This window comes from Leptonychotes weddellii, chromosome 10 (assembly GCF_054177405.1).
Source record: "Leptonychotes weddellii isolate Sample4059 chromosome 10, ASM5417740v2, whole genome shotgun sequence".
In the NCBI taxonomy this organism is placed as follows: Eukaryota; Metazoa; Chordata; class Mammalia; order Carnivora; family Phocidae; genus Leptonychotes; species Leptonychotes weddellii.
In genome coordinates, this window is record NC_138378.1 from 12,965,774 (window position 1) to 12,984,624 (window position 18,851).

Sequence of the window (18,851 nt, forward strand, 5' to 3'; positions counted from 1 at the left end):
CCTAAAAGCCGAGGAGAGGTCGACTCAACCTGCCCTGCCCCCACAAGGCGCCTCCTCTTACGTTCTCTTGTTTCTCCCGCAGGCTCCGGGCCCGGGTCGGGACGGCCCCCCGCCCTCCAGGGATCGGCCGGGCCCCAACCAGCACCCCTCTGAGCGGGGACCATGGCGCATACCGGCCACCGAGGCGCCGCCTGGTGATCCGGCCGCGGCGGCAGCGAGGGGGGCGCGGGCGGGGACCCCCGGGGGGCCGTCCATGCCCCGGGTGCGGCCGCGCCCCCTCCCCCAGCAGCCGGGCGCCCCCGCCGCTGAGCGGCGCGCAGGGCCGCGGGCCTGTCCGGGTGCCCCGTCGGGGGGGGGCGGGGGGTGGGGGGCGGCGCCCCGGCGGCCGCGCTGAGGCCAACCATGTGACGCGGCGCCGCTCCGTCGTGCCACCGAGCGGCGCCGCCCCGGTGCCTCCCGTCCAGGCTCCTGGGCCCCGGCCCGGCGCAGGCCAAGCATGAGGCCGCGGCCCGACGGTCGGGGGCTCCGGGCGGGAGCCGCGCTGTCGCCCGCGCTGCTGCTGCTGCTGCTGCTGCCGCCGCCGTCGCCGCTGCCCGGACGTCTGTGGGCGGAGGGCACCCCCGCGCCGGCGGCACCCGGGGCTCGGCAGGACGGCGCGCCGGGCGCGGGCCGCGTGAAGCGCGGCTGGGTGTGGAACCAGTTCTTCGTGGTGGAGGAGTACACGGGCACCGAGCCCCTGTACGTGGGCAAGGTAAAGTGGGCCCCCGCACCCGCTGCCCCGCGCCCAGGACCCCGGAGACACCCACCTGGAGACGCTAAGGACCCGGTCCCCTCCCCCTCCCCCCCACTCCCCAAGTCCCAGTCCCTGGTGCCTCCTCCCCAGCCCGCGCCTGGCCCGGGCGGACTGCAGGGTGGCGCGCTCCGCAGGCCGCCCCTGCCCCACGGCCTCCTCCAGTCCCCCTCCCCTGTGCATCTCAGAGCAGAGAGAGCTAGTAGGTAAACCCAGGCCATCTTGTAGCTGGATGCATCTAGAATGTAGAAACAAGTTTGCAAATCTGATCGTGTCACACCCATACTGTCCCCACTCTGCTTAAAATTCTTCAATAGCTTCCCATGCACTTGGGGTCAAGTCCAAATTTCACTGGGCTGCCTACAAAGATCTGGCTCCCCTGTAGCCTTACCTCCTGCCACATTCCTCTGAGTTTCAGGCCCAGGGCTCTTCTGATGGTCCTCACAGTGCCCTCTCCTGCCACCGCCCCTTCCCTTCGCCTGGGTTATTTCCTCCCCTGAACAGGTCAGTCCTGCTCCTTCTGCTGTTTACTTTATACTGACACTCAGGTCTCCACTCATATGCCACATGTCCAGAGAAGCCGGCTTGATCACAGCAGGCTTAGACAGATTCCCCTGAATATGGCCATTCGTCCCTGTCACGTGCCCTCCAACGTCCCCACAGCTTTCCTTCACAACACTTAATTATGCATGCATTTGTTTGATTATGCAATTAATGTATATATTTCCTATCAGACCTTGTTGGTTTTCTCACTGTTATATCCAGCACCTAGTACACACGTTCTTCATAAACTGTTCATATTGAATGAATGAATGAAAGCTACTTTCTCAAACTGAGTAAATGCTGGCTAACGTGGCCAGCATTTACTCAGTTTGAGAAAGATCTGTGCCTTAGGGGTATATGAAGCTGGGAAGGACTTTTGTGCAGCCATTCAATTCCTAGCCCCTCATGGGTGTGATGCTGGAGAGGCAGAGGCAAGTAAGATCCAGCCTCTGCCATTTGGGGGCCCCCCAGAGTATCAGAGATGCTCTGGTACATGAAAAGCTTCACAGGTCAGCACCTAGCAGCGAGTAGGCATTCCGTAAATGGTATCTGTTGGCTGGCTTGGGGAGGAGAACACACCTGAGCAGGGTTTTGATGTATGAGTAGGAGTTCGTCGGGCTGATGAGAAAGAAGGCATACATAGCCTGTGCAAAGACTTGGAGGTCTGAGGGAGCCTGGCTTAGTCAGAGGCTTGTCAGCAGTTAAAGTATTGAGGCGGAGGGTGCTGGTAGGGCACAGTTCTCTGGTTTCTGCCAGTCAGCTTTCCGGGAAGTTTTGGCCAGCAGAGTCAGGGGAGGGGACCAACCCTGGAGTTTCCCATGTGCTTAATGGGTCCGAGAATTGGGAGGCTGATCAACCTGCTCAGGTCAGAGGCTCAGGGATCAGGGAGGGGAGGAAGGCCTTGATTGTAAATCTCCCGGTTTGTCTTGCAGGAAACCTAGATTTTCTCTGGTCTAGACAAAGTAATCCCTGGTCCTTGGCTACTTTCCCCTCTATCCATGTCCTTGCTCAAGGTCGCCCGGCAAACTAGTGGCAGAGCCTAGGGTTCCTGACTCCCAGGCAGGGCAGTGAGATGGTGGGGCTGGCAGAATGGGGTGAGGGGATGGGGAAGGAGGGACCAGTTCCAGCTAGGCTGCAGCTGATGGTGAGGTGACTAAGAATGCAGGCTTGAGGGCCAGAAGCACCTGAACTTCAGTCCTGCGTCTGCCAACCCACAAACCGTATTACCTTGAACAAGTTACGTCACCTCCCTGAACCTGTCTCTTCGTCTGTAATGGGGGGCTAAGAGAGCCCTCTTCCTGGGGTTCCTGAAAGGATTAAGGAAGTAAATAGCAGATACGGTGTTCAGCCTGCAGCCTGGTTGGTTGTTCATCGTTGTTTTCTCATTATTCTCCTATGAAGCACTTAATCCTTAAACGGCAAGGTGGAAATCATCGTTCCCTTTTGTAGCGAGGAAACTGGGGACTGAGAGAGGGCAAAGTCCTAGAGGGGGCAAGCAACTTGGCCAGGACTTGAACCTGTGTGCGTCGGAGGCCAGTCCTAGCCTGATTCTCCCAACCTCTCTGAGACATCCGGGCTTGGGAGGTGGACTTGGGTCCAGGAAACCCCCAGAGAGGCAGGGAAGGACTCGCACATCTGCCTAAATGTCAGCTTGGTGCCGTCAGGTACCTGAGCTCTGTTGTCTGCCCAGCAGCTGGGGCTCCGAGGCCTCCCCAGCCACCCAAGTCCTGAAGCCTTGAGAGAACCCGCTGCTGATCCAGCACCTTGCACTGCATCCCGCTGGCCATTAGCATCTCACCGGCATGCAGGGAGCCCCACCCCTGTCTCCAGGAACCAGTCTGTGGCCTTAGAAAGTCCCTTCATTGTAAGTCCAGGAAACTGAGGCTGGAGGCAGAGAACATCAGACCAAGGTCACCCAGCAACATGGTGACAGAACCAACCCTAGAGACCAGATTTCTGGACACCAGCTTGGGGCCCAGTGCAGTGTGACTGCCCTTGACCGTGAGCCAAGCATTGTACCCGGTATTTCTTCTCCTTGGGGCAACCTCTCCTAACATCCCCACAGCTGCCACGACCATGTTATCCCCCCCGCCATCATCTTCACCCAGAACCCCCCTCTCTTATTCCCAGAGCCCACCTCTGTGCGGGGAAGAAAGAGAAGTTTCCATCTGTTTGCAAGCATTTGCCCAGAGCACACTTCCTGTGGTGTGGTATATAGTATGTGGTTCAAGGGGGCCAGCTGGAGCCAGGCTGCCGGGGCTCAAATCCCAGCTCTGCCCCTTATTATCTCTCTGATCTTGGGCACATTACTTAACCTCTCTGAACCTCAGGTTCCTTATCTGTTGAGTGAGGCCGTTACTACCCCCACCTCAAAGGGTTGCAGTGAGGAATCACCGAGTTAGCATATGTCAGGAGCCTAGAAGAGCAAGCGCCTGGCACCTGGTGTGTGCTGGGTATTAGCTTTTATAATTATAGGTCTCGCCTGGTATTTCCACCAGCTTGAGCATCCCAGCTACACAGACACTCCCAACCCCTGCCCAAACCCTGAAAGCCTTCTCAGCAACACATGTCCTGGTTTCTCACCCCCAAGTGGTGGGGGATGGGAGAGAGGGAGGTGGTCATTTAGCCCACACCTCCCTCAATATTCAATAGCAATATGAGGAATATGAGCTTGGACTTTTAAAAACCACCCGTCCCCTTGCCAGCCGAGCCCCACCTTTGTGCAGGCGATTGTATGTGCACACATGCATACACACACACACACACACACACACTGTCTCTCTCTCTCTCTCTGTCTCTCTGTCTCTCTCTCATACCACGCTCGCTCTCTGGCTCTTTGGGGAGAAAGGACTTCTCCACGGTTTCAGTGAATTCACTGCTTCCCGGTCCCCCGCCCCAGGGAGCCGCTTGGAGCATCCGTCCTTGTCGAATTCCAAAGGTAGCTTAGCAACAGCACCATCCGCCGAGTGAACCCCGGGCGCCCAACGGTAACCTATTTTACAAGCTCCTTCTCCATCACTCACCGCCAGGCTCCTGTCGGCACCCGCAGGAACCGCTGCGGCCCGTGGTTGTCGCCTCAGCCTCAGCATCCGAGGCTCCCTCCCTGGTCCTGCTCCCTGGACAGCCTGGCCCGCCTCTTCCCCTCACCTGCCCCCAACTCCCACCCGCAAAGCAACCTCCCAGATTTCCATACAGTCTGGGTACTTTGACTAATCCCTTTTCTGAACTGTAATTTCCCCTGAGGCTTCTGTCAGCTGGATGTGGATTTTGTAGGATTTTTTAATTTTTTTTTTAAAAAGATAGAATTATGGGGTCAGCACTTATGACCAACTCCTGTGGGTGGTGAGATCTATTTTAGATATACAGCAGGATTAAAGTGGGGAGGAGAGCAGATTTAATTAAGTTGCTAATATTTAAAGAAAATTGATGAACTCCTGGTTTACCAGAAGCACAGGCGTGAACAGACCCCTCATTCCGGGGGAGGCTTTTTATTTGATTTGCTTTCCATTTAAATCCGGGACTCGTTTTATTTGCATAGCTGCGCTGTCCGTTTAATTGTCTTTAATAAGGAAAACGTACCTCTGCTCGCATTTAATTTTGATTTAATTAGGAGGAAGTAATTAATGGCCTCGTAAATCCCATTTTTCAGTTCCCCCCGGGATGAGAAACCATCACTCTTGTGTTTTTCACGTTGTTTTTGATCCAGGGCTGGGACCTGAGGAGGGGTAATCTCCTCTGGGGCTGTCCACACTTGATGGCAATGGATAGAACCCAGGATGTGGAATCAGGCTTCAGGATCACCCCTTGATGGCTAGTGTGTGACCTCACAGGCCCTCTCTGATCCTCAGCTTGCCAACCTGTGCAGCAGGGAGGGAATAACCTCTGATTGGCAAATTCCTAATGGGACATCAATGAGGTTGCAGTAAAGGGTCTAGAAGTGTGTCTAGTGACTCTTCTCTCTAGTCTAGCTCATGTGTACCTGGGATTTAACAGTGACTGGATCCTCCAGAAACCCCAGAAGGCAGGTGGGGTATTTTAGTGACTGTTATATATTTCATTCTTCATTTATTTGATATGTTTGGTGCCATGCCTTGTGCTGGGTGCTGGGTAGAAGGAAACAAACAGCCATATGCTTGGTCCTCAAGGAGCTCACATCTCACACTTGCACGTGTATATACTCTTACACACACACACTCTTTCTCGCTTCCCCCATATTTTCTCTGCAGGCCTACTCAGGACACCTATGTGTGCCAGGCATGGGGAGTTCAGACAGGCATGAATCAAAGTTAGTACACACCCCTGAGGCCCAGGACAGCTGGGGAGACAGATGTGCAACACTGAGGTGTTATGGGGGAGCGTGGAGCAGAAGGGAGTGTGCATGGGGCAGGACGAAGGCTCTTCAACCAAACAACATGGGGGTGGGGGAGCACCTAAGAGGACTGCCTGAAGGAGGAGACAAGCCCAGTTTAAAAGACAAGAAGGTACTAGATGATGCCCTTGTCTCTCCAATGGGTCAGGATTTCAGCCTATGGTCTTGTGTCAGGAGATGGGGGATGAAGTGGGTGACCCTCAGTCCCTCCTGAGCCCAGGGTGGGAAAAGGAGAGGGCACTGATCTGCACTGAGCACTTACTCCGTGCCAGGAGTTTCCACACATTATCTTATGAATCATTGGAAGGCGTGGGAGCCATATCGTATCCTTTACAAATGAGAAGACTGAGGCTCAGAGAAGGGTAGCCTCTGGCTCAGGGCCATGCCACAGGCCAGTGGCAAAGCCTAAGCTGGCACCCAGCTATTCCTGATCCCGAAGCCCATTGTCTCTCCTGATTTGTGATTTGCAGTCCTTTTCCAAATGATGAAGTAGAGGCCCAGGTAGAAGAGGCCACCCGGGACTGTGGCCGGCACAAGGCAAAAGGTGTGTCCAGGCCTCTCCCCCAGCCAGACTGACAGACTGCAGAGGCTGCAGAGGGACAAACTGCACTTTGGAGTCAAACAGACGTAGGCCTAGCTCAGTGTCCTCACCTGGAAAAAGGGGATACATCCACGTGCGCTCCGACGTTCAGTTAGATTTCTGCAGAGGCCCGCAACACACCTGGCACGTGGTGGGCGCTCCATAAACAAGGGCGCTGGCCTCCAGCCCCTACTCACAGCTGAGCGTCTCGGGAAATGTCCTTCTGGGGATGGAGACACAGGCACACCCTCTTCATTCCAGAGCCAGGACCCACGCGGGCAGGGCAGACGGCCCCCGCCCAGCCCAGCCCCACAGCTCGCAGCTCTTAGCTCCCGCCCCCACCTCCACCCCCACCCCAGCCCCCACACCCCCGCCCTGGCGTTCAGCTCTGTCTGACTCTGCAGTCCCCAGAGAGTGGCCACTGGGCCACCGCATGAGCACTATGTCATCCGTCACGGAAGAAGAACATTGGTGACATCACCGCTGTCTTCCACTCCCTCCTCCCCGCTCCTCACTCATGAGTGATCCCTGTCCGGGATGTGAGTAAGGTCTGCAGGGACGTGATAGAGACCCAGGGAGCAGAAAGGGAAGGCAACAATGGCCTACCGAGGGTTCAGGCCATCACAAACATGCTCTCATTGAATCCTCACCACACCTGTGCCAGGGAGGGCTTGATCTGATTTCTCAGGTGGGAAAACAGAAAAAAATGAACAAGCCCATGATCACAACATTAGTGTGATGGAATCAGGAGATTGGCTTCCTGAACTAGGCTGTGTGACACAGCAGGTGACTTCCCCTCTCTGCATTTCCGTTTTCTCATCTGAGAAATGGGAAGAATCATGTTTCATAGGGCAGAGATGAAAACTGATAAGATTATCGCTGTTAAGCGTCCCCCCACGTGGTGTCTATCCCACCCATGGCTTGGCGGTGTTTGCTGACTGTGTAAGCAGACGCCGGGTCTGATTGGAAAGTGGGTGGAGGCACTGGAAGAGGGAGCAAGTTCACCCTCTCCTATCCCCACGTCCCCTGGGCCAAGGTGGAGGGGAAGCATAAACAGCAAACAGGAGAGACAGGTCTCCTCATCCCCAGCATTGCCAATGATTCAGGGCTGACGTCCTGAGATAATTTTATTAGGGGCATTAAACTGAGTTATGAGGTTTTTACAATCCAGCCACTTATGAGAAATCTATTAACAGTAACTGGACAGGAAGAAGGCTTTTCAGTGGAGCCCAGAACGGGCATTAATTGGGGCAATCTATATCAGGACGGGGACCCGGGAAGGTTCCACCAGACGCCTCCATTTACTCCCCGCAATTTCTGCTGAGAATCAGCAGACTCACCAAAAAGAGAGAGATGCCCATTAATCGGCTAATGAAATATGAAAATGTTTATGGGCCATTCAATCTTCCAAATGGCACTTCTATAATCCACCTTTCAGACACAGAGTTCCACCAGCAGAATTTATACCCAGGCTCCTCCTGCGTGGCAAGGGGTGGGTGGGCTTTCATCCCCCTTCGTGACGACTTCATTGGCGCCTGTTGTCCTGCGGAGTGGGCTGGGGTATGTGGCATCCTGACCTGAAAGGGGCCTTAGGGATTCTGTCACTCACGCTCCATCTCTACGGAAGCTTAGAGCGGAGCAGGGACCCACCCAAGATCACCAGCTTCATTGGACGCTTTTCCCTCTGCTTAGAGCCGCCTCAGAAATTTGGGCATCGGAGGATCAGAGCCAGTCCGACTAGTGCATGTCAGAGACCTAGGTGTTTCTGTTTGGGAGAACAGTCTTGCTACTGCTTTCTTGCCTAAGAGATCTCGGTTCAGTGAAAACAGCCGGGGATTTGGAGCCTGTCGGTGGCTGGATTAAATCCCAGTTATATATAGCTAACATTTAGTAAATAACATAATAATAACGATAGCTACCATTTATTGGACACTTATTATGTCTCAGGCAGGGCTGATTTTCAGCTAGTACATACCAGTGTCATTGTGCCAGTTGTTAAGATAGTGAAAAAGCTCCCCCCCACTGCGGTGAATGGTCTTTCTCCTCTCCCTCACCCCAGTTCCCTAAGCTCCCCCGACCTCTCTCCGCGACCCAGCAGCCAGAGGGTCCTGCCTGGCCTGGCCAGGGTCCTGCTGCAGTAGGACTCTGTGGCAGGGCCCCTGCTGGGCTGGCTGGTAGATGTCGCATGTCCCACCTTCTATAGACTTTAAACTTTAGGTAAGTCCATGAATGGCTTAGCACGGCGCCTGGCGTGGAGCAGGTGCTCCTTCAATGTGCCTTTCCTCCCCGCTCCCTTCACTCCCCGTCCCCACCAAGCTCAAAGTCTGGGGGCTGGGGTTGGACCCATAACTCAGAGTGGGGTCAGAGACAGCCATTTGGAAGCTTGATAGAAAGGCAAACTCCGAGGCCCCGCCCCGGACCCACTGACTTTCCTCCCTGCCTCCCCAGATCCACTCGGACTCCGACGAGGGTGACGGGGCCATCAAGTACACCATCTCAGGTGAGGGCGCTGGGACCATCTTCCTGATCGATGAGCTGACGGGAGACATCCATGCCATGGAGCGCCTGGACCGGGAGCAGAAAACTTTCTACACACTGCGGGCTCAGGCTCGGGATCGTGCCACCAACCGCCTGCTAGAGCCCGAATCGGAGTTCATCATCAAGGTGCAGGACATCAACGACAGCGAGCCCCGCTTCCTGCACGGCCCCTACATTGGAAGTGTGGCCGAACTCTCACCCACAGGTGGGCGGCAGGCTGAGCCAGGGGCTAGGGTGAGGGGAGCCGCCGGGTTCTGAGGGAGAGCCTGCGGCGGGGACTGGCTGATAATCTGGGGAGACGCGAGAGGGACAGGAGCTGCTGCCCCAGGCAGGGGGTAGAGGCATGAGCCCAGGTGCCCACACGGGCTCAGGCATAGTGATGACACGGTCACAGCTGCACACGTGACCTCAGACACATACATGGACACCGTCCCCACGTGGACATGGACCTCCGGGTGGCCATAGCAACACCCTTGGGCATGGGCACCCCCACAGGCCCAGCCCCACTTACAGGCGCGGGCACAACTGAACACGGGCATGCCTACAGCCGGGAAGAACCGGAGTGGCACACAGCTGGAACGAGGCCCAAGCACACACCCAGACACGGCCTCGCACCCGACAGAGCCTCATAAAGCGCCCCTCGGGAAGCAGCCCCACACGCGGATGGAGCTTACGCACAGACACGGTCACCTACAAAGCCACAGGCCAAAGCCACCAACACACGTGACCCGCCCGGGGCCAGGCTTCCCCAGAGTGTAGCCACAACAGGGATGAGCAGTCACAGAGGCCACAGCATCCAGACAGCTTCGTTCCCTGCCCAGGGGAGACCCCAATACCCCAAGGCCCAGCCCCCTGGGAACAGGTTCACAGAGACGCCTGAGCCGCAGACGCAGGTCAGCTGCACGTAGCCGGGTACGACCACTAGTGTGCAGGGGCGCTGGGGACGCGCCATGATACAGGTAAACTGGGAGCCCACACACCAGAACCTCCACGTGCGAGAAGACCTCAGGCGAGGCCATACTCCAAAGCTCACCCCCACATAGCAGCGGGACACTGAAGCGGAAGGTTGGATGAATATGCCCGCTCCCACGGTGGGGCCCACTTTTCCCCGGGGCTCCTGGGAGAAGCCGGAGTCATGGCCAAGGGGCACAGCCATCTTCTTCCACACAGGGTTGGCCCAGGCACCCGGTCAAGGGCTCAGGGCTGCCCCTCTCTGGGCCTTCCAGTCCGACTAGTGCATGTCAGAGACAGGGGGTGTCTGAGCTCGTGGGAGAGGGTGCAGTCAACCCCCGCGTCCCCAGATTGGGCTAAATCTGGCAGATTGGTGGGTAGAGAGCCGGCAGCCAGCGATGGAGAGGAGGAAGTGGACCAGAGATACGGATGGGCACAGAAGGACGGTGGGAGGACAGGGAACAGTGAGGGCAGGGATGTGGGTGCAGGCTGGTGCACACACACGCAGAGGTGCACACGTCTGCCTGGTGCACACATGCGTTCACACATGCGTGTGTGCATGTACATGGCTAGTCAAACGGCACTTTAAGGCCTGTGCATGCATATGACATGCTATGTGTCTATTTGAGTGTATCCGTTTACTCATTTGACAAATGTATAGGAAGACCTACTATGTGCTGGGCACTGAGAACGTGGCATTAAAGAGACAGACAAGCCTCCCTCCCCAGAAGGGTACCTTCTGGCTGAGGAAGACAGGCAGTAAGCGAGTAAATGAGCAGATCGTTGGGCTGGGAAGGCTTCTCTGAGGAGGTGACATTGAAGTGGAGACCTGAAGAAAGTGAAGGGTGGGCCCTGGGGGAAGAGCATGCCAGGCAGAGAGAACAGTACCTGCAAAGGCTACAAGGAGAAGTGGAGAGGCAATCAGATTGTGCAGCCCTGGGGAGCATAGTCAGAGCTTTGCTTTTTACGCTGAGCAAGCTGGGCAGTCAGCGAAGAGGCTTGTTCAGAAGAGTGACATGGTCCGACTTAGTTTTAACAGGATCCCATGCTGTTCTGTGAAGATCAGATGGTGGCGGGGTTGGGGTATGGGGCAAGGACAGAAGCAGAGGAGTATATTGTAATTACCTAGGTGGGAAATGATGGTGGCTTGGAACAAGGTGGGGCCAGTAAGGGTAGTGAGAAGAGGTCGACTTTGGGACATATTTTAAAAGTAGAGCTGAAAGCATTTGCTAATGGATGGGATGTGGGGTGTGAGAGAAAGACAATTCAGGGATGGCTACTGAAGTGTTGACCTGGGCAATTAAATAGATAGGATTTCCATTTGCTGAGACGGGAGGAACAGCAGATCTGGGGATGGAGGGAAATCAGGAGTTTGGTTTCAGTCGTGCTAAGTTGGAAATACTTATTAGACAGCCAAGTAGAGATCTTGCAAAAGGCACTTCAATATACAGGTACAGTGGAGAGATCATCGGAAGTTGTCAGTAGCAAAGACCCACAGACTTTCAGAGCCTAGTGATTACTTAGAAATCAGTTTTGCAAATGGGGGAAACTGAGGCTCAGAGAGGCGGTGATGTGTCCAAGGTCACACAGCAAGTTAGGGGCAGCTCAAGCCCCTGACGTCCCCCCATCCATCAGCCCCTACTCACTGATTCAAACCCTGGCCCTGTGTCTCTTCATCCCAAATGGATCTTTTCCACATGGAAAAGGCCAGAAAGGTGACACGAGGTGAGGCTGGAGAAGGAAGCAAGAGCCATACTTGAAGGACTTGAGGGAAGCATGGAATCTGGGAAAGGCTTAAGCAAGGGAGACAACCAAGTGCAAAGGTCCTGAGGTGCATTTTAGAAAGCTCCCTCTACTACAGTTTGGAGAACAGGTGGGGACAGGGGACTCCAGAGGGAGGTACCCGCCAGGTGCTCGTCCATCACTTCACTCCCACTTCAACTCTGAGAAGTGGCGGGATTGATGGTGGCATCCCCATTGAACAGATGGGAACACTGAGGCTCAGAGGGGAGAAAATGTGCCCACCGTCACATAGCAAGTCAGTGACTGAGCAAGTCAAGGCTTGGCTCCTAGACTGTTGGAGTGGCAAGAGTCCTTGCGTCACACTTGGGGGAACTGAGGCCAAGAGAAGGGCAAGGACACACTCAAGGTCACCCAGATTGTAGGAGGCAGAGCCAGCCCCCAGGTTCATGAGTATCAGTCAGCCTGAGGAGCTCCTGCCCTGCCTCACCTCCCTCTCCCAGCCCACTGACTCTGACATTCAGCTCAGGAAAGAGTCAGGCATTGGATTCAACTTGGACAAGCCAAGGAACCCAGGAAGGGGGAGGGAGGAAGCAGAAATTAAATTAGTTTATTTCATTTAAGCAACCTTTTGAAGAGGAAGCAAATCTGACACCAGGGTGCTTGCGGAGACTCCAGGCAGCTTTGAAAATCAGTCACAATGACTGAGCCTCCTGATCTGGGCTGAGGAGGGCGGGGCCGACAGGCGGCACTGGGGTCTGGGCAGCTTCGGAGATCAGAGGGAGCAGGGACACAGCTTGGGACATGAAAGGCAGCAGTGCTCGCAAATTAAACCACTCACAGCTTAAAAAGGAAGGGAAGTGCCCCGGGGGCCTCCGATGAGCCACGCTTCTGAGGAGGGGCACGCCAACCAAGCTGAGCCTAATGCAGTGAAGCAGGTCCTGCAGCGGACAGTCAGGAGGCCTGGCTCCCTACACAACCTTGGGCGAGTCCCTGCCTCTCTCTGGGCATCAAGTTCCCTCCAAAGCATTGAAGGGGTTCATTCATGCAACAGATATTTACTGAGTGTCTACTCTGTGTCAGGCACTGTTCCAGGCACTGGGGATTCTTAGGAAGCCTACGTGCAGAGCAGGGAGAAGACAGGAAAGAAATAAACAAGCCAATATGTTATAGGCCCTGTGGTGTAAGTGCTGCGAAACCAAGGGAAATTGGCATTATATTGGGGGAGTGCTATTTTAGATAGAGGTGTCAGGGAGGGCCTTTGTTTACAAAAGAGGACATTTGAACAAAGATCTGAAGGAACCAAGGAGCTCTGTGAAACAGTGGTTCTCATACTTGATTGTGCATCCACATTACTTGGAGGGCTTGCTAAAATACAGATTGATGCCCTTTCCCCCCAGGGTTTCTGATTCAGCAGGTCTGGCTATTAGAAATGTTTGCATTTTTAATAAATTTCATGGTGATGCTGCTGTTGTTGGCTCAGGGACCACACTTGGAGAATCACTAAGCTGGAGGAAGGATGTACAGGCAGAGGGAACAGCAAGTGCAAAGGTTCTGAGGCATAGTGTGTTTGTCAGATTTGAGAAATAGCAAGGGGTCAGTGTGGGTGAAGAGAGGAGTAAGCGAGGTGGGGAGTGTCCAATGAGATCGAAAGAGATACTGGAAACTGGATCATGTAGGGCATGGTAACCATTGAAAGGATTTCTGTTGTACTCTGAGTGAGATACAGAATCAATGAGTGATGTGATCCAACTTATACTTTTAAAGGCTGACTTGTTGGCCACCGAGTTGAAAATGGACTCTAAGCGACAAGGTTGGAAGTAGGGAGATCAGTGAGGAGGCAGCTGCAATCATGCCGGCAAAGGTAATGCTGACTCTGACCAGCGTAGGAGGTGAGAAGGTATGGGATTCTGGATGTATGTTGAGGGTAGAGCCAACTGGGCTTGTGAGGGACTGGATATGGGGAGTGAGAGAGAGACAAGGCAAGGATGATGTCGACATGTGTGGCCTGAGCAACTGGATGGATGGAGCTGCCGAGATGGGGAATGCTCCAGGAAGAGCAAGATTACAGTGCAAAATTAAGACTCTTGGGCATGTCAAGATTGAGATGTCTACTAGAAATCCAAGTGGAGTAGTCAAGGGGAGAGTTGGGTTTCTGTGTCTGGAGGTCAGGAGCACGAACAGGGTCAGAGATACAATTTTGAAAGTCATCAGCAGAGAGAAGGAACTTAAAGCTGAAGGCTAGATGAAACCAACAAGAGAGTGAGTTTTGAGACAAAAGAGTTAGACTAGAAAATCTCTTAATGTTGGGGGCACCAGACCCCTTCCGACCAGTATCACAACCTGACCAGTGGACAGCAAGATTTCACAGGGCTTTCATGCCCAGTTCAACTCTACCTACTTATTAATGCCAACTATGTATAAGACGATATGCTTGGCCCTGTTGAGGTTACAGAAATGAGAAGTTCAATCCAACACACATCTATTAGCCACTACTTTATTCCGGGCACTGCAGGGGATGTAAAGATAAGTAATTGAATTAAATCCACAAATATTTATTAGCACCCATTATGTACAAGGCCTCCAGTGTACTTGGCTCTGTAGGGGTTGCAAAGATGAGTCACCTAACTTAGCAAACATTTATTAGCACCTACTTTATATATAGCCCCAAGGGGATAGAAAAATGAGCAGTTGCTTTCAATTCAATAAACGTGTATTAGTGCCTACTGTGTACATGGCACTTTGCTAGGTATGTGGGGGTTGCAAAGATGAGCAAGACCCTCCCCTGACCTCAAAGTGGTGGCAGATCAGTTTCACCTCTAGGGCCAACTCTGGTCAATTGGTAGTGACCGTAGGGTTGTGTTGAGAAGGAGTCTGAGGACCCCCATTCAAGCTCAGGAGAAAATGATGCAATCGATTAGTGATGTTTGCTGCGAGCAAGGCAAGAGAATGGGGTGGTTCATTTGGCATAGGATTGGTATTGTTGGACCATGGGATTGGGGCTCAACAGGCTGTGGAAATGGGCAGGGGCTCTGCCGGCGTGGGTCTCCCATGTATTCCAGTTTCTCTGTGAGCAGCATCTTTAGTAGACGGAAAAGGGTTGTTTGTAGTATAGTCCGCACTTCTTGGGATACTTACTAAATAATAGCCATCAGCCAACACTGCTTTCACAGAGCTATTTCCCTTTATTCTCAACAATCCTGGGGAATAAGCAGGGCAGGCATTACTGTCCTCATTTAACCAACGAGAAAGTAAATGCAGAGAGAGTTAAGTAACTTGCCTGAGTTTCCAGAGCTTGACCCAGAACCCGGAAGCAGAACCCAAGCCACTCACCTCGGCTTGTGTGGGCAACAGCCATGCACAGGGACTTTGCAGCTTGCAAAGCACTTTCACATCCCTGATCTCACTTCATCCCCTGGAGCTCTCGGGTCAAGTGTTAACATGCCCATTTCATAGCGGGAGAAACTGAGGCTCATGAACAGAAGGAGGTAAAATTGGAAGAGCACGCTATCTGATTGCTGAATCCAGTGCTTGGTGGGGGACGGGGCAGGGAGGAAAGGAGGAAGGCAGGAGGCAGTGCATTCCCCAAGGGTCTCATTTGGGGAAGGCAGCAACCAGCTGGGAGCCTCTGATTGTCCTGTCTGCAGCCAGAGAGAGTGTACCTCAGCAGCCCTCAGGCCCAAGCCAGGAATCAATTGCTGGCCTCTGCAGAGACAACTTCTAAAGATGTTTTTAATTAAAGTCCAGGAAGATCTATATGTGCAATATCTCCTTGCCTAGCAACGGCACTGGCTCTCACCACCCAGGATTGGGGGGGAACAGGACAGGAGATTTCTGGTGGGGAGAGGTGGCAAGGAAGAGCAGAGGCCCTGGCCCTCAGGAGTCATCCCCGTGGCCCAGGGAATCTGGACAGCGAAGACTGGATCCATGCCTTTCTTTGTCGTTTCCATCAACAAATTATTCAACAAACACAAGCACCTTCTCTAAGCCAGGCCCTATGCCTACATAGCAGTGGGTAAAAAGGTGACAGAGCCACCATCCTGCCCGCAAGGGTCTAGCACACAGTGGGTGCTCCGTAGATGTAGGGTGACTGAATGGAACCGAATTATAAGCAAAAAATGTTTGCTTTCTGCAACAGGCAGAGGGATGCTATTGCAGATACTTACAATGTTGCTATCCCAAACAAGGTGACCAGACTACTTACTAGAGGGTCCCATTTAAATGTGGAAAGGACAGAAGAGCATAAGGGTCTCAAATTGGGGTGGTAGGAGAGTCCTCTCAGGGGGACAGATTAGATCCCACACACATTCATGGGTGAGTCCATGGCTGGGATCTATGAGGAGAAAGTGAGGGGACAGCGTCCCAGAGGTCACTGGAGACTGGAGAAGCGTGTTTGCAACGTAGGGCACACTTATCCCATTGAGCCAAAATTGCTTCTTCTCTTTGTCCCCCCTCCCACTCTCTCCCACTCTCCTCTTGCTTAATATGTATCTCTGCCTGTCTCTGTTTCTATATAAGTCTACTTTCTGACTTTATCTCTGCATTTCTACCTCTTTCTGTCACATTCTGTGTTCCACTTTCTCCCTGTCTCTATGTATCTCTGCCTCTCTGATGCTCATCTTTCTGTCTCTGTCCTAATTTCTTCCCATGTATCTGGGTATCTGTTTTCCCACTTTCTCCCTGCCCATCTCTCTGAATCTCTGTCCCTCTGTCCCTTGTCTCTCTTTCTCTGACCCACTTTCTAGCCCCGTCTCTTAGTGCCACCTTCTCTGTCACTTGTCTCTGGGCCTGCCTCCTACCCCTCCCTTCTGACCTCCCCTCCCCCCCGCAGCCATGTTCCTGCATCTCCTGCATATCATTAGGCTGCCCTGGCTGGGCAACCGGAAGCTGTGGAGGCCAGCCCAGTGAGCCAGCATTATAAGCGATGATCAAAGAGGGAGTTGGGAGGGAGAGTTTGAGAAGGGGTTGGTTTCCCATGTAATCTGAACGTTCCCGGGGACTCGACAAGTGGTTTTTAATTTTTAATAGAAAGCATTCCACGCAGTTCTGGCAGCAGCAGGGGGTGGGACTCATTTTTTATAAATGTTTGAGAAGCTAAATGTGAGCTGAGGGTTTCCCCAGGCCCAGCAGGGCAGCAAAGGGAGGTAGGGAAGAGGCACGATGGTAATAATTACAAACATCTTCATAATAATGACACTTGGTCACCTCATTTGAAGACTCTGTTCTTTTCCAAAGTGCTTCATCTCTTTCATCTCATTAAAGGGCCTCCCTCATCCAGGGAGGCCAGGAGGATGAAGTCTTATCTCCATTTTACAGAAGGGGCACTGAGACCCAGTCAGGTCAGTTTTCCCACAGCCACAGAGCCCAGGAGAGGGCTGGGATGACTTCAGTCCTGGAGCTCCCCTCCCCACAGCACCACTTCCTCCCTGAGCCAATGAGGGCTCATCCTAGGGGCTCTGGAGCCCAGGTCTGGGCAGCAGTTGGACCTCTCAGATAGCAAAGACAAGAGACAAGAAAGGAAAGAATTCTGGCTTGGGAGCCAGGCCATGGGTTCCAATTCTGGCCCCATGACAAACCATGTCAGAGCCACCCAGATAAACCAGAGATGAGGTGTGGGCATGACCCCTCCCTACTGATACGGGTGCCCAGGCATTTCCTACTCCAGGCCAAGGGCACAGCCCCAGAGACCTTCTGACCAGGCAGAGAGATAAGAGAGGAATAAACTCCTGAGCACTGCTACATGCCCAACTTTACCAGCCATGTAAATCCATCATTTCTAGTCCTTGGAGCATCCCTGGGAAGCAGAGGGGCCCCCTCTAGACTAAAGGTGAGGAAAAAGGTCAAACAGGGACAAAGACTTGACCAAGGGCACAGAGTGAAAAAGCAGTGGGATCTGAACCCAAGACTCTCTGATGCCAAAGCCCACCCAGTCTCATCTCCTGGCAGGAGAGTCTGACATCTCATACTGATTTTGCCTGGGAGGAGCACTGCTGACTTGGTGGCATGTGTTGTCCTTGCTTCTTCCTTCCTGTTGTCGGCCTCAGTACCGGCACAGTGAGTCCAGGAGGGGGACATACTGGCTCCCCACACCTGGGCTGCAATCTTTCCCTACCACTTACTAATGACAGAACCTGGGGAAAGTCACTGAGCAGAGGCTCAATGACTCAGTTTCCTCATCAGTTCAATCAGGGGTTTGGTCAGTTATTAGCCTGGGATGCACTTTAGAATCACTGTGGGAGCTTTTAAAAATGCCCTTGCCTGTGCTGCACCCCAGGAGAGTCCTACTGAATTGGTCTGGGGTGGGGCTCAGCATCAGTTTTATTTTAAAGCTCCTAAGAGATTCTAATGTGCAGCCAGGGTAAGAAACACTGGTTTCTGTGCTCTCCGAGGACCAGCTTTTCCACATCTAACATTCCACGTGGAACCCTGCTCTGAGATCCTGTTTACCCAAGAATCATTTGGGCAACGCTTCCTATGCCGGCCTGGATAGAGGCCCTTAACCCCACGTAGCTGAAGAGCTGGCTGGCAGCACCATGGACAGCGACCAGCTCATCCTAGCCAGTCCCAACCGTGCTTCTGGAAGTCTGAGCTTGAACCAGTTGTGGCGGGGAGAATCCTGAATGCAGTTCCTTGCCATTCCCCTCCTTTCTCTGACTCCTCCCTCTCTTACTGGCCTGTCTCCTTCTACTCCTATTGACCCCCTCCTCCTACTTTGTAAGCCCAGGCACATGTGGGTTTTGACCTCAGATCGACCTGGGTTTGAATCCTGCCTCTCCTATTTCCTTGCCAGGTGAACTTGGCCAGGTACTGTTCTCGGTTCTGAACTCAAACTATTTGAGTTCTCACAGTGATCCTGAGAGCTTGGCAGTAATATTACCCTCATTTCACAAATGAGGAAACTGAGGCACAACGGGCTTCATTACTTAACTTCACTCAGCCTCATTTTTTCATCTGTAAAGTGGAAATCTCAAGAGAGCTTACTTCAAGCTTATTTTATAAATTCCATAAGATAACATACATAAAGGGCTTCTCATAGGATCTAGCACAAAGTAGTTATTCAGTAAACATAATCTAACATGATCATCGAATAATGATATGTAATAATGGGTTTCATCATTATTTATTATTTATTTTTTTTTAATTATTTTTTTTATTCTTATGTTAATCCCCATACATTACATCATTAGTTCTAGATGAAGTGTTCCATGATTCATTGTTTGTGCATAACACCCAGTGCTCCATGCAGAACGTGCCCTCCTCAATACCCACCACCAGGCCAACCCATCCTCCCACCCCCCTCCCCTCTAGAACCCCCAGCCTGTTTTTCAGAGTCCATCGTC

The 18,851-nt window shown here is 53.2% G+C and overlaps 1 protein-coding gene across 1 annotated transcript in view; it reads left to right on the plus strand.

The window, feature by feature from the left end:
- Window positions 1–496: 496 nt before the first annotated feature.
- The window catches only part of CDH22 (cadherin 22), a 66,450-nt gene continuing 48,095 nt past the window's right edge, over window positions 497–18,851 (plus strand). The window contains exons 1-2 of the mRNA XM_081832656.1: window positions 497–751; window positions 8,731–9,025. Of these exons, the coding sequence (XP_081688782.1) occupies window positions 497–751; window positions 8,731–9,025 (550 nt within the window). The remainder of the gene's footprint in view (window positions 752–8,730; window positions 9,026–18,851) is intronic.